General features: G+C 40.6%; 1 protein-coding gene across 5 annotated transcripts in view; it reads left to right on the top strand.

Moving 5' to 3' along the window:
- The window catches only part of LOC110521072 (1-phosphatidylinositol 4,5-bisphosphate phosphodiesterase beta-1), a 235687-nt gene that overhangs the window by 163434 nt on the left and 59662 nt on the right, over positions 1-12591 (top strand). For all 5 annotated transcript variants that reach the window (XM_036976055.1, XM_036976056.1, XM_036976057.1 and 2 more), the window contains exon 10: positions 8634-8780. In XM_036976055.1, the coding sequence (XP_036831950.1) occupies positions 8634-8780 (147 nt within the window). The remainder of the gene's footprint in view (positions 1-8633; positions 8781-12591) is intronic.

The following is a 12591-nucleotide window of genomic DNA, read 5'->3' on the forward strand; positions in this document are numbered from 1 at the left end:
GCCCCAAGCATGTTTGCCTTTGTGTACAGTGTGTTGCTATTTCATTTGTGTTTGTATTGGTAGTTGGGAGTGGTGTATGCTGGTGGGGGGGTATGTGTTTTAGTCGTACGCCTGAGCTGTTCAGCTGTATGACAGAGGGATTTTACCACAGAGGGAGATAGGTGTGTGCACATGCACGTGTATGCGTTTGTCGGTGTGTGTGTGTGTGTGACAGTCGTTAGTTCTGTGTGCCTGTGCAGTTGAGAGAGGCTAATTGGCCGCTCGTGTTAGCGTTTATTTCCCTGGATACCCCGCTATGGAGATCATTGATCAAATGATGCTGGTTTAGTGTGTGTGTGTGTGTGTGTGTGTGTGTGTGTGTGTGTGTGTGTGTGTGTGTGTGTGTGTGTGTGTGCGTGTGCGTGTACGTGTCTGTGCAAGTGATGTGTATGATTTAAAGGGAGCATGTCCGTCAGGAGAGCTGGAGGGTTTGAAGTGTCAAATGCAGCTTTTATTCAGCTTCATGCACCTGATTACTGCATGTAGAAATGCTATTCGATGTTTGAGTGATTTTAAACCGGGAAGCTAGAAGCACTTATTAGTTATTACAACATCCTTTGCCTCTGGGTTGTACGATTGATCACACACACAAACGCTGTAAGTGCACCAGAGTATGGATTGTAGGGTGACTCAGTGTGTGTCATCGGTCCTTATAGTCTGGGATTGAAACAGCCTTTGTCCCTGAGATTGATTTCAGTGGCCCTCTAATTTAGACACACACACACCCCACATAACTGGGGAGGAAGGGTTTATAGTAGTAACTGGAACAGAGCGTACTTAACTGTGTAAAACACATCAAACACATAGTTTGATCTCATTCACTCCATTCCAGCCATATTATGAGCTGTCCTCCCCTCAGCAGCCTCCTGTGACACACGCACGCACACACACACACTGATCGAATGAGGGAATGTGTCGATGGCAGAAAATGTGAATGGTGAAACATCTCCCATCAGGTTACACTAGTGATCAATCAGCAGGATACACTAGTGATCAATCAGCAGCTTACACTAGTGATCAATCAGCAGCTTACACCAGTGATCAATCAGCAGGATACACTAGTGATCAATCAGCAGGATACAGCCTGTCTGATTCTGTTAGCAGCAGCTCTGGAGATGAACAGGTTTCAACTCTAATGGGTTTAGCTCTTCAACCTAACACTCAGCTAAATGTACACACCATACTACAAAACTGACAACATTTAACATGTTGTCTTCCATTATTTCTACTCTCTCTGGCTGTTCTCTGTTGTTCTGCTCATCTTGTCATCCTGCAGAAGTGGGAAGAGGGCTTCGCCAGGTATTTGAGTAGTGAGGGTATACTAAAACAGAAACAGTTTAGGGCTGATCCCAATTAGTACGACTGGTCAATTGTTTGGTCTTTAGGCTTTCGACCAAGATTATTTAAGTTGAACAGTAACAAATAGCGATTGTTTTATTCAAACACTAACAAATAGAGATTGTTTTAGTTGAGCAGTAACAAATAGAGATTGTTTTAGTTGAACAGTAACAATTAGAGATTGTTTTAGTTGAGCAGTAACAAATAGAGATTGTTTTAGTTGAACAGTAACAAATAGAGATTGTTTTAGTCAAACAGTAACAATTAGAGATTGTTTTAGTCAAACAGTAACAAATAGAGATTATTTTAGTTGAACAGTAACAAATAGAGATTGTTTTATTCAAACACTAACAATTAGAGATTGTTTTAGTTGAACAGTAACAAATAGAGATTATTTTAGTTGAGCAGTAACAAATAGAGATTATTTTAGTCAAACAGTAACAAATAGAGATTGTTTTAGTTGAGCAGTAACAAATAGAGATTGTTTTATTCAAACACTAACAATTAGAGATTGTTTTAGTTGAGCAGTAACAAATAGAGATTGTTTTATTCAAACACTAACAATTAGAGATTGTTTTAGTTGAGCAGTAACAAATAGAGATTGTTTTAGTTGAACAGTAACAAATAGAGATTGTTTTAGTTGAGCAGTAACAAATAGAGATTGTTTTATTCAAACACTAACAAATAGAGATTGTTTTAGTTGAACAGTAACAAATAGAGATTGTTTTAGTTGAACAGTAACAAATAGAGATTGTTTTAGTCAAACAGTAACAAATAGAGATTGTTTTAGTTGAACAGTAACAAATAGAGATTGTTTTAGTCAAACAGTAACAAATAGAGATTGTTTTAGTCAAACAGTAACAAATAGAGATTATTTTAGTCAAACAGTAACAAATAGAGATTGTTTTATTTGAACAGTAACAAATAGAGATTGTTTTAGTTGAACAGTAACAAATAGAGATTGTTTTAGTCAAACAGTAACAAATAGAGATTGTTTTATTTGAACAGTAACAAATAGAGATTGTTTTAGTTGAACAGTAACAAATAGAGATTGTTTTAGTTGAACAGTAACAAATAGAGATTGTTTTAGTTGAGCAGTAACAAATAGAGATTGTTTTAGTTGAGCAGTAACAAATAGAGATTGTTTTAGTTGAACAGTAACAAATAGAGATTGTTTTAGTTGAACAGTAACAAATAGAGATTGTTTTAGTCAAACAGTAACAAATAGAGATTATTTTAGTCAAACAGTAACAAATAGAGATTGTTTTAGTTGAACAGTAACAAATAGAGATTGTTTTAGTTGAGCAGTAACAAATAGAGATTGTTTTAGTTGAACAGTAACAAATAGAGATTGTTTTAGTTGAACAGTAACAAATAGAGATTGTTTTAGTTGAACAGTAACAAATAGAGATTGTTTTAGTCAAACAGTAACAAATAGAGATTGTTTTAGTTGAACAGTAACAATTAGAGATTGTTTTAGTTGAACAGTAACAAATAGAGATTGTTTTAGTCAAACAGTAACAAATAGAGATTGTTTTAGTTGAACAGTAACAAATAGCGATTGTTTTATTCAAACACTAACAATTAGAGATTATTTTAGTTGAGCAGTAGCAAATAGATATTGTTTTAGTTGAGCAGTAACAAATAGAGATTGTTTTAGTTGAACAGTAACAAATAGAGATTGTTTTAGTCAAACAGTAACAAATAGAGATTGTTTTAGTTGAACAGTAACAATTAGAGATTGTTTTAGTTGAACAGTAACAAATAGAGATTGTTTTAGTCAAACAGTAACAAATAGAGATTGTTTTAGTTGAACAGTAACAAATAGAGATTGTTTTAGTCAAACACTAACAATTAGAGATTGTTTTAGTTGAACAGTAACAAATAGAGATTGTTTTAGTCAAACAGTAACAAATAGAGATTGTTTTAGTTGAACAGTAACAAATAGAGATTGTTTTAGTCAAACAGTAACAAATAGAGATTGTTTTAGTCAAACAGTAACAAATAGAGATTGTTTTATTTGAACAGTAACAAATAGAGATTGTTTTATTCAAACAGTAACAAATAGAGATTGTTTTAGTTGAACAGTAACAAATAGAGATTGTTTTATTCAAACAGTAACAAATAGATATTGTTTTAGTTGAACAGTAACAAATAGAGATTGTTTTAGTTGAGCAGTAACAAATAGAGATTGTTTTATTCAAACAGTAACAAATAGAGATTGTTTTAGTCAAACAGTAACAAATAGAGATTATTTTAGTCAAACAGTAACAAATAGAGATTGTTTTATTTGAACAGTAACAAATAGAGATTGTTTTAGTCAAACAGTAACAAATAGAGATTGTTTTAGTCAAACAGTAACAAATAGAGATTATTTTAGTCAAACAGTAACAAATAGAGATTGTTTTATTTGAACAGTAACAAATAGAGATTGTTTTAGTCAAACAGTAACAAATAGAGATTGTTTTAGTCAAACAGTAACAAATAGAGATTATTTTAGTCAAACAGTAACAAATAGAGATTGTTTTAGTTGAGCAGTAACAAATAGAGATTGTTTTAGTTGAACAGTAACAAATAGAGATTGTTTTATTCAAACACTAACAATTAGAGATTGTTTTAGTTGAACAGTAACAAATAGAGATTGTTTTAGTCAAACAGTAACAAATAGAGATTGTTTTAGTTGAACAGTAACAAATAGAGATTGTTTTATTCAAACACTAACAATTAGAGATTGTTTTAGTTGAACAGTAACAAATAGAGATTGTTTTAGTCAAACAGTAACAAATAGAGATTGTTTTAGTCAAACAGTAACAAATAGAGATTGTTTTATTTGAACAGTAACAAATAGAGATTGTTTTATTCAAACACTAACAATTAGAGATTGTTTTAGTTGAGCAGTAACAAATAGAGATTGTTTTATTTGAACAGTAACAAATAGAGATTGTTTTAGTCAAACAGTAACAAATAGAGATTGTTTTATTCAAACACTAACAATTAGAGATTGTTTTATTCAAACACTAACAATTAGAGATTGTTTTAGTTGAGCAGTAACAAATAGAGATTGTTTTAGTTGAACAGTAACAAATAGAGATTGTTTTAGTTGAGCACTAACAAATAGATATTGTGTTGCGGTTTTCTTGCGGTGAAGGAGAGTCGGACCAAAATGCAGCGTGGTAGTCTTGAAACATGTTTAATGAAGAAGAAGAAACGAACAATACAAAAACAACAAACGTACCGTGAACCTATACAGCCTATCTGGTGACAACAAACACAGAGACAGGAACAATCACCCACAAAACACTCAAAGAATATGGCTGCCTAAATATGGTTCCCAATCAGAGACAACGATAAACACCTGCCTCTGATTGCAACCACTCCAGACAGCCATAGACTTTGCTAGAGAACCCCACTAAGCCACAATCCCAATACCTATGAAAACCCCAAGACAAAACACACCACATAAATAAACCCATGTCACACCCTGGCCTGACCAAAATAATAAAGAAAACACAAAATACTAAGACCAGGGCGTGACAGATTGTTTTAGTTGAGCACTAACAAATATATATATTTGCGCCCATCTCAGTGAACTAATCCCTCACGGAGGCCTAGACTGAAAACCAATTTATGCTTGATCCAGAAATGTGGTGGGAGGCTCCAGATGGAGGGTGTGAGCCTCCAGAGGCCAAATCCAGCTCCGTACCACATCGCCATGTACCTCCCAGTTTTGTAACAATGCAGAGGATAGCACCGCATTGACATGATTGGTTGACGGTAGGTGGGGGCGGTACATCCTGTAGAAAACACAAACTCACTTCCTTGACAACAGCTCTACTCTGCGAAGCACAAGAAGAATGAATGCCCTGACCTCTGCCGAGGCAGTATCACAGTAAATGCTGCATGGCCAATGCAGACATCGGATTGACCATGCACCCAGATGCACAATGCACTTCTCTCTCCAGAATGCGCTCTCTCCCGCCAATTTGTACACATTCATTGTTTCATAACTTCATTGTGTGAATTGTTTGATTGTTAGTGTATATCAATTCCCCATTACATATATCACCAATAGTACATTCATTGTTAATTCCTGTAATTTCTCATCCACAATGTTTGTTACTTTGGTTACGATAATTTATGTTAATGCATTCAATATTATCTTCCCGTTATCATTGTCGGAGTGGACACATTGTTTGCAGTTCGCACAACCTATGCTGCACTTGAGACACAAGTTTTGGTTTATTTCATTCCATTTGTGAGTTTTGTCAATTTAGTCATTGTCTTTTGTTTGGAGTTCTCCTGTCAATGTTGAGTAAGGACGAGCACGCATAGAAGTAGGCCTATAGGCTACCTGACCTGATTATACATAGAAGTAGGCCTATAGGCTACCTGACCTGATTATACAGAGAAGTAGGTCTATAGGCTACCTGACCTGATTATACATAGAAGTAGGTCTATAGGCTACCTGACCTGATTATACATAGAAGTAGGTCTATAGGCTACCTGGCCTGATTATACATAGAAGTAGGCCTATAGGCTACCTGACCTGATTATACATAGAAGTAGGTCTATAGGCTACCTGGCCTGATTATACATAGAAGTAGGTCTATAGGCAACCTGGCCTGATTATACATAGAAGTAGGCCTATAGGCTACCTGACCTGATTATACAGAGAAGTAGGCCTATAGGCTACCTGGCCTGATTATACAGAGAAGTAGGCCTATAGGCTACCTGACCTGATTATACATAGAAGTAGGCCTATAGGCTACCTGGCCTGATTATACATAGAAGTAGGCCTATAGGCTACCTGACCTGATTATACAGAGAAGTAGGTCTATAGGCTACCTGACCTGATTATACATAGAAGTAGGCCTATAGGCTACCTGACCTGATTATACATAGAAGTAGGTCTATAGGCTACCTGGCCTGATTATACATAGAAGTAGGCCTATAGGCTACCTGACCTGATTATACATAGAAGTAGGCCTATAGGCTACCTGACCTGATTATACATAGAAGTAGGCCTATAGGCTACCTGACCTGATTATACATAGAAGTAGGTCTATAGGCTACCTGACCTGATTATACATAGAAGTAGGTCTATAGGCTACCTGGCCTGATTATACATAGAAGTAGGTCTATAGGCTACCTGGCCTGATTATACATAGAAGTAGGTCTATAGGCTACCTGGCCTGATTATACATAGAAGTAGGCCTATAGGCTACCTGGCCTGATTATACATAGAAGTAGGCCTATAGGCTACCTGACCTGATTATACATAGAAGTAGGTCTATAGGCAACCTGGCCTGATTATACATAGAAGTAGGCCTATAGGCTACCTGGCCTGATTATACATAGAAGTAGGCCTATAGGCTACCTGACCTGATTATACAGAGAAGTAGGTCTATAGGCTACCTGGCCTGATTATACATAGAAGTAGGTCTATAGGCTACCTGGCCTGATTATACATAGAAGTAGGCCTATAGGCTACCTGGCCTGATTATACATAGAAGTAGGCCTATAGGCTACCTGGCCTGATTATACATATAAGTAGGCATATAGGCTACCTGGCCTGATTATACATATAAGTAGGCATATAGACTACATGACCTGATTATACATAGAAGTAGGCCTATAGGCTACCTGACCTGATTATACATAGAAGTAGGTCTATAGGCTACCTTGCCTGATTATGCATAGAAGTAGGCCTATAGGCTACCTGGCCTGATTATACATAGAAGTAGGCCTATAGGCTACCTGGCCTGATTATACATATAAGTAGGCATATAGGCTACCTGGCCTGATTATACATATAAGTAGGCATATAGACTACATGACCTGATTATACATAGAAGTAGGCCTACAGGCTACCTGGCCTGATTATACATAGAAGTAGGCCTACAGGCTACCCGACCTGCGCGTAAATGTAGGCATATAAATGTTCCCATTTGGGGATCTGATAGTATTTCTGATTGGCTTAACGCACCACCACTAATGACCTGTGGAGCTTTTCAAAGTAATGTTTTCTTCACCTCGAGCAAGCAAACAAGGTTTGTTTTTACATCCATTGAGAATTGCAATAGTTCCTTAATGTATTTTTAAAATCATTCCAGCTCTCTCCCTTTCGATTACCACTCAGCGTGAAAGGCAAAAATGTCATGCTCTGATATAATGGAAACGTCATAAAATGGCCTATCTGATTACTTCTTATCAGTACTTGACTTGGACTGAAATAGGGTATGGTACTCAATTTGGGTGCTGGTACTGTTTATATTTAGGTGCAGGAGCAGGAGCAGATCCACAATACTATTGATTCTATAAGAAGAACAGGGGCTCAAGCAGTAGAACGTGTGAGGTGTCAGTACTCAGCTCTGGTGAGCTCCTGCCCAAGTCAAGCACTGCTTCTTATCCCTTGTGCCAATAGCCTCCAGCTGTGTCTTTCCTGAGCTCACTGGTCCAGGAAACTGAGGGCCCAGAATATTTTATACGTTGCAAGTTCGCTAGCAAAAGCTTTGGGCTGTAACCAAATGAATAGTTGATACAATGTTTCAAATTCGTTGCAGACAGGCCATGCGGAGCCAATGTGATTCATAGGATATTTATTTTCATCAGGATATGTTCTACCTGCAGGCTGCAATGTTTTTATTTCTTGGCTTCATGTAGGCTGTTTTAACATAGTTGACAATGGCAATAGAAGTTACTTTTTAGGTTGGTGTCATTTTCATTTAGATTTGGATAGAATTTTGATTAACCACATGATAATGATTTTGAGATATGAAGACCTTATTATAAATTAAATGAAACTGTTTCACGGAAATGTGCATGTGAAAACAATAACTGGCACACAGATCGGTAGAAATGGTAAGATAAATTGGCATTCCATAGGAGAAAAGTTGCTGACTCCTCATGTAGCCTATTACTGGCAACTTCAGGAGAGTAATGGCAGAATCTGCGAAAGCCAACAGGAGCGGAAGGAGAATAGTTGGGCCAGGTTTTTTTCTTCTGGTTATCTAGATCTCTGGCGCCATCTTGAGTCATTTGTTTATTTAATAAAACCCTAAACTTAAAGCATCAGACAAGCTCAATACATATTGTTGATTTTATTAAAACACATAGGGTGTGCATATATGGAAAAATACACTTTTAAAACAGACAACATTTGGTCGGTCAAGATTTTTTTGAGTTGGGGACCGCCCTACTACAGTCCAACCAGCTACCTTCTGTAACATGTTGTGTGTTTGTGTGTGTTCCCACAGGTCAGATCTCGGTAGACGGCTTTGCCAAGTACCTGAGTAGTGAAGAAAACAGCATCATCCCCCCAGAGAAGCTGGACCAGAGTGAAGACATGACCCTACCACTGCCTCATTACTTCATCAACTCCTCCCACAACACATACCTCACAGGTAGGCCTATTCTTTAATGTCTTTATTTTTAGTACTGTGGTAACTAATATGTAACACATGATCATATATGGTTGTTTGACCCTTTCAAAGTGAATCAAATTCAGCCAGTGGGGTTCCTTTCTGTCCTGTGCACCTCAGGTGCTTATCCAAACAGCACCCTCAAAATTTCTTCAGACTGGAATTCAGACTGACTAGCCTATGGCAGCAATAATCTATTCAAATCTATTCCGGGGAGGGGGAGTGTGTGAAAATCTCTCAAGTGAATCACATTTCTCCCACATTTCTGTAATAGGCTAACGTCAAATAACGAAAATAGAAATGGTCATCAAAATTGTTTAACAGTTTTAAAAACAGTTCTAATAAATGCAACACTTGGATAATAGATGAAGATACTCCAAACTTGTTGATTCATTTTTTATCCATCACGTATTGAATGAATTATAGTACATAAAAAATAGTTTTTGGTGGGAATTCAGGTATTACATTTATTGTAAAATGTCCCTGTTTTTTTATATTTTTAGAATGCAGTCATATATACATTTTCTAATTGTATCAGGTATTTATATGATATTTTGTGTTAAAATAATGAAAATGATATGTGCCTCATTTTCTTAAATACTCTGGGTCTATTTGCATATATGACAACATTTACATAAAGGGGTGGAACAGGGCTGCAACAACAAACACTTGTTCTGTCTACACAACCTGCACTCACCTGTTCTGTCTACGCTACCAGCACTCACCTGTTCTGTCTACCCTACCTGCACTCACCTGTTCTGTCTACGCTACCAGCACTAACCCGTTCTGTCTACCCTACCTGCACTCACCTGTTCTGTCTACACAACCTGCACTCACCTGTTCTGTCTACGCTACCAGCACTCACCTGTTCTGTTTACACAACCTGCACTCACCTGTTCTGTCTACGCTACCAGCACTCACCTGTTCTGTCTACGCTACCAGCACTCACCCGTTCTGTCTACCCTACCTGCACTCACCCGTTCTGTCTACCCTACCTGCACTCACCTGTTCTGTCTACGCTACCTGCACTCACCTGTTCTGTCTACGCTACCAGCACTCACCCGTTCTGTCTACCCTACCTGCACTCACCCGTTCTGTCTACCCTACCTGCACTCACCTGTTCTGTCTACGCTACCTGCACTCACCTGTTCTGTCTACGCTACCAGCACTCACCTGTTCTGTCTACCCTACCTGCACTCACCTGTTCTGTCTACGCTACCAGCACTCACCCGTTCTGTCTACCCTACCTGCTCTCACCTGTTCTGTCTACGCTACCAGCACTCACCCGTTCTGTCTACCCTACCTGCACTCACCTGTTCTGTCTACACAACCTGCACTCACCTGTTCTGTCTACGCTACCAGCACTCACCTGTTCTGTCTACACAACCTGCACTCACCTGTTCTGTCTACGCTACCAGCACTCACCTGTTCTGTCTACCCTACCTGCACTCACCTGTTCTGTCTACGCTACTAGCACTAACCCGTTCTGTCTACCCTACCTGCACTCACCTGTTCTGTCTACACAACCTGCACTCACCTGTTCTGTCTACGCTACCAGCACTCACCTGTTCTGTTTACACAACCTGCACTCACCTGTTCTGTCTACGCTACCAGCACTCACCTGTTCTGTCTACGCTACCAGCACTCACCCGTTCTGTCTACGCTACCAGCACTCACCCGTTCTGTCTACCCTACCTGCACTCACCTGTTCTGTCTACACAACCTGCACTCACCTGTTCTGTCTACGCTACCAGCACTCACCTGTTCTGTCTACACAACCTGCACTCACCTGTTCTGTCTACGCTACCAGCACTCACCTGTTCTGTCTACCCTACCTGCACTCACCTGTTCTGTCTACGCTACCAGCACTAACCCGTTCTGTCTACCCTACCTGCACTCACCTGTTCTGTCTACACAACCTGCACTCACCTGTTCTGTCTACGCTACCAGCACTCACCTGTTCTGTTTACACAACCTGCACTCACCTGTTCTGTCTACGCTACCAGCACTCACCTGTTCTGTCTACGCTACCAGCACTCACCCGTTCTGTCTACCCTACCTGCACTCACCCGTTCTGTCTACCCTACCTGCACTCACCTGTTCTGTCTACGCTACCAGCACTCACCTGTTCTGTCTACCCTACCTGCACTCACCTGTTCTGTCTACGCTACCTGCACTCACCTGTTCTGTCTACGCTACCAGCACTCAGCTGTTCTGTCTACCCTACCTGCACTCACCTGTTCTGTCTACGCTACCTGCACTCACCCGTTCTGTCTACCCTACCTGCACTCACCTGTTCTGTCTACGCTACCAGCACTCACCCGTTCTGTCTACCCTACCTGCACTCACCTGTTCTGTCTACACAACCTGCACTCACCTGTTCTGTCTACGCTACCAGCACTCACCTGTTCTGTCTACACAACCTGCACTCACCTGTTCTGTCTACGGTACCAGCACTCACCTGTTCTGTCTACCCTACCTGCACTCACCTGTTCTGTCTACCCTACCTGCACTCACCTGTTCTGTCTACACAACCTGCACTCACCTGTTCTGTCTACGCTACCAGCACTCACCCGTTCTGTCTACCCTACCTGCACTCACCTGTTCTGTCTACGCTACCAGCACTCACCCGTTCTGTCTACCCTACCTGCACTCACCTGTTCTGTCTACCCTACCAGCACTCACCCGTTCTGTCTACACAACCTGCACTCACCTGTTCTGTCTACGCTACCAGCACTCACCTGTTCTGTCTACCCTACCTGCACTCACCTGTTCTGTCTACACAACCTGCACTCACCTGTTCTGTCTACGCTACCAGCACTCACCCGTTCTGTCTACCCTACCTGCACTCACCTGTTCTGTCTACGCTACCAGCACTCACCCGTTCTGTCTACCCTACCTGCACTCACCTGTTCTGTCTACCCTACCTGCACTCACCCGTTCTGTCTACCCTACCTGCACTCACCTGTTCTGTCTACCCTACCAGCACTCACCCGTTCTGTCTACCCTACCTGCACTCACCTGTTCTGTCTACCCTACCTGCACTCACCTGTTCTGTCTACCCTACCTGCACTCACCTGTTCTGTCTACCCTACCTGCACTCACCTGTTCTGTCTACCCTACCAGGACTCACATGTTCTGTCTACCCTACCTGCACTCACCTGTTCTGTCTACCCTACCAGCACTCACCTGTTCTGTCTACCCTACCTGCACTCACCTGTTCTGTCTACCCTACCTGCACTCACCTGTTCTGTCTACCCTACCAGCACTCACCTGTTCTGTTTACCCTACCTGCACTCACCTGTTCTGTCTACCCTACCAGCACTCACCCGTTCTGTCTACCCTACCTGCACTCACCTGTTCTGTCTACCCTACCTGCACTCACCTGTTCTGTCTACCCTACCTGCACTCACCTGTTCTGTCTACCCTACCTGCACTCACCTGTTCTGTCTACCCTACCAGGACTCACGTGTTCTGTCTACCCTACCTGCACTCACCTGTTCTGTCTACGCTACCTGCACTCACCTGTTCTGTTTACCCTACCTGCACTCACCTGTTCTGTTTACCCTACCAGGACTCACCTGTTCTGTCTACCCTACCTGCACTCACCTGTTCTGTCTACCCTACCTGCACTCACCTGTTCTGTCTACCCTACCTGCACTCACCTGTTCTGTCTAGTCTGCCTCATCAATTACTGTTGTTGTCACATTCTCTAGCATTATTTAGCAAGAGTTGCAATAGCAGGATACCATTGGATCAACATGTTTACACCGATCTAAACATACTTTACATT

Source organism: Oncorhynchus mykiss, chromosome 4 (assembly GCF_013265735.2).
Source record: "Oncorhynchus mykiss isolate Arlee chromosome 4, USDA_OmykA_1.1, whole genome shotgun sequence".
Lineage (NCBI taxonomy): Eukaryota > Metazoa > Chordata > Actinopteri > Salmoniformes > Salmonidae > Oncorhynchus > Oncorhynchus mykiss.